General features: G+C 42.8%; 1 protein-coding gene across 1 annotated transcript; it reads left to right on the forward strand.

The window, feature by feature from the left end:
* The first annotated feature begins 317 nt into the window (after window positions 1-317).
* Window positions 318-740, forward strand: LOC124172121 (protein PXR1-like). Its single transcript, XM_046551527.1, has one exon. It carries the CDS (start codon window positions 318-320, stop codon window positions 738-740), a length of 423 nt encoding a protein of 140 aa, XP_046407483.1.

A 740-nucleotide genomic window follows, 5' to 3' on the forward strand; every position in this document is an offset into this window, starting at 1 on the left:
TTAGAGAAGTTGCATTCGCTCGAGAACAGCCCTTTTTTGCTCATGTTTGCTCTTGTACTTCATTCAAGTTTTCCTCCTTTTCTGTAGGAGTGGAAGTCTCATTTGTGTTGGAAAGAATGCGGTCCTCTTGCATCAATCCATTCGAATTATGCATCTTCAACATAAAGGGGACGGGTGAAGCGAAAAAGAAATATAAACGGGTGAAGGGAAACGTAACAGATTCAGAGGTCATTCCGCCTCACGCTTTGGACACTAGGAAAAGTGAGTTCGATGACATGACCGTCGTAAAATGTTCTCTATCCGATGATAAGAGGAAAATGAGTAAGGACCGTAAAGTAAAAGGTGATGGGGAGGAGGAGCTGGAAGAAATTACGATTGGAGATGCAAAGGCAGACAAGGGGAGCACAGATTCGGAAGTCATTCCACCTCACGCTTCGGACACGGAAAAACGTAAATTTGATGACATGACGGACGGAAAACGTCATCTATCCGATAATAAGAAGAAAATGAAGAAAGATCGCAACGAAAAATGTGAACGGGAGGAGAAGCCGGAAGGCATTACGTTTAGAGATGCCAAGGCCGACAAGAAGAGTGAAAAGAAGAAAAAGTCTTGCAAAGAAAAGAAGGAAAAAGATTCAGAAAGGATTTCTGAAGCCGAGGAAAACGGAGCAACCAACGATGACAAGAAAGCAAAAAAGAAGGCGAAGAAGGAAAAAAAGACAGGAAAGCCAACGGAATGA

The sequence above is a fragment of the Ischnura elegans genome (genome assembly GCF_921293095.1).
Source record: "Ischnura elegans chromosome 13 unlocalized genomic scaffold, ioIscEleg1.1 SUPER_13_unloc_1, whole genome shotgun sequence".
NCBI lineage: Eukaryota > Metazoa > Arthropoda > Insecta > Odonata > Coenagrionidae > Ischnura > Ischnura elegans.

What these genes read in the sequence shown, in the direction of transcription:
- LOC124172121 (XM_046551527.1), top strand. Translation starts at nt 318, where the DNA reads ATGAGTAAGGACCGTAAAGTAAAAGGTGATGGGGAGGAGGAGCTGGAA.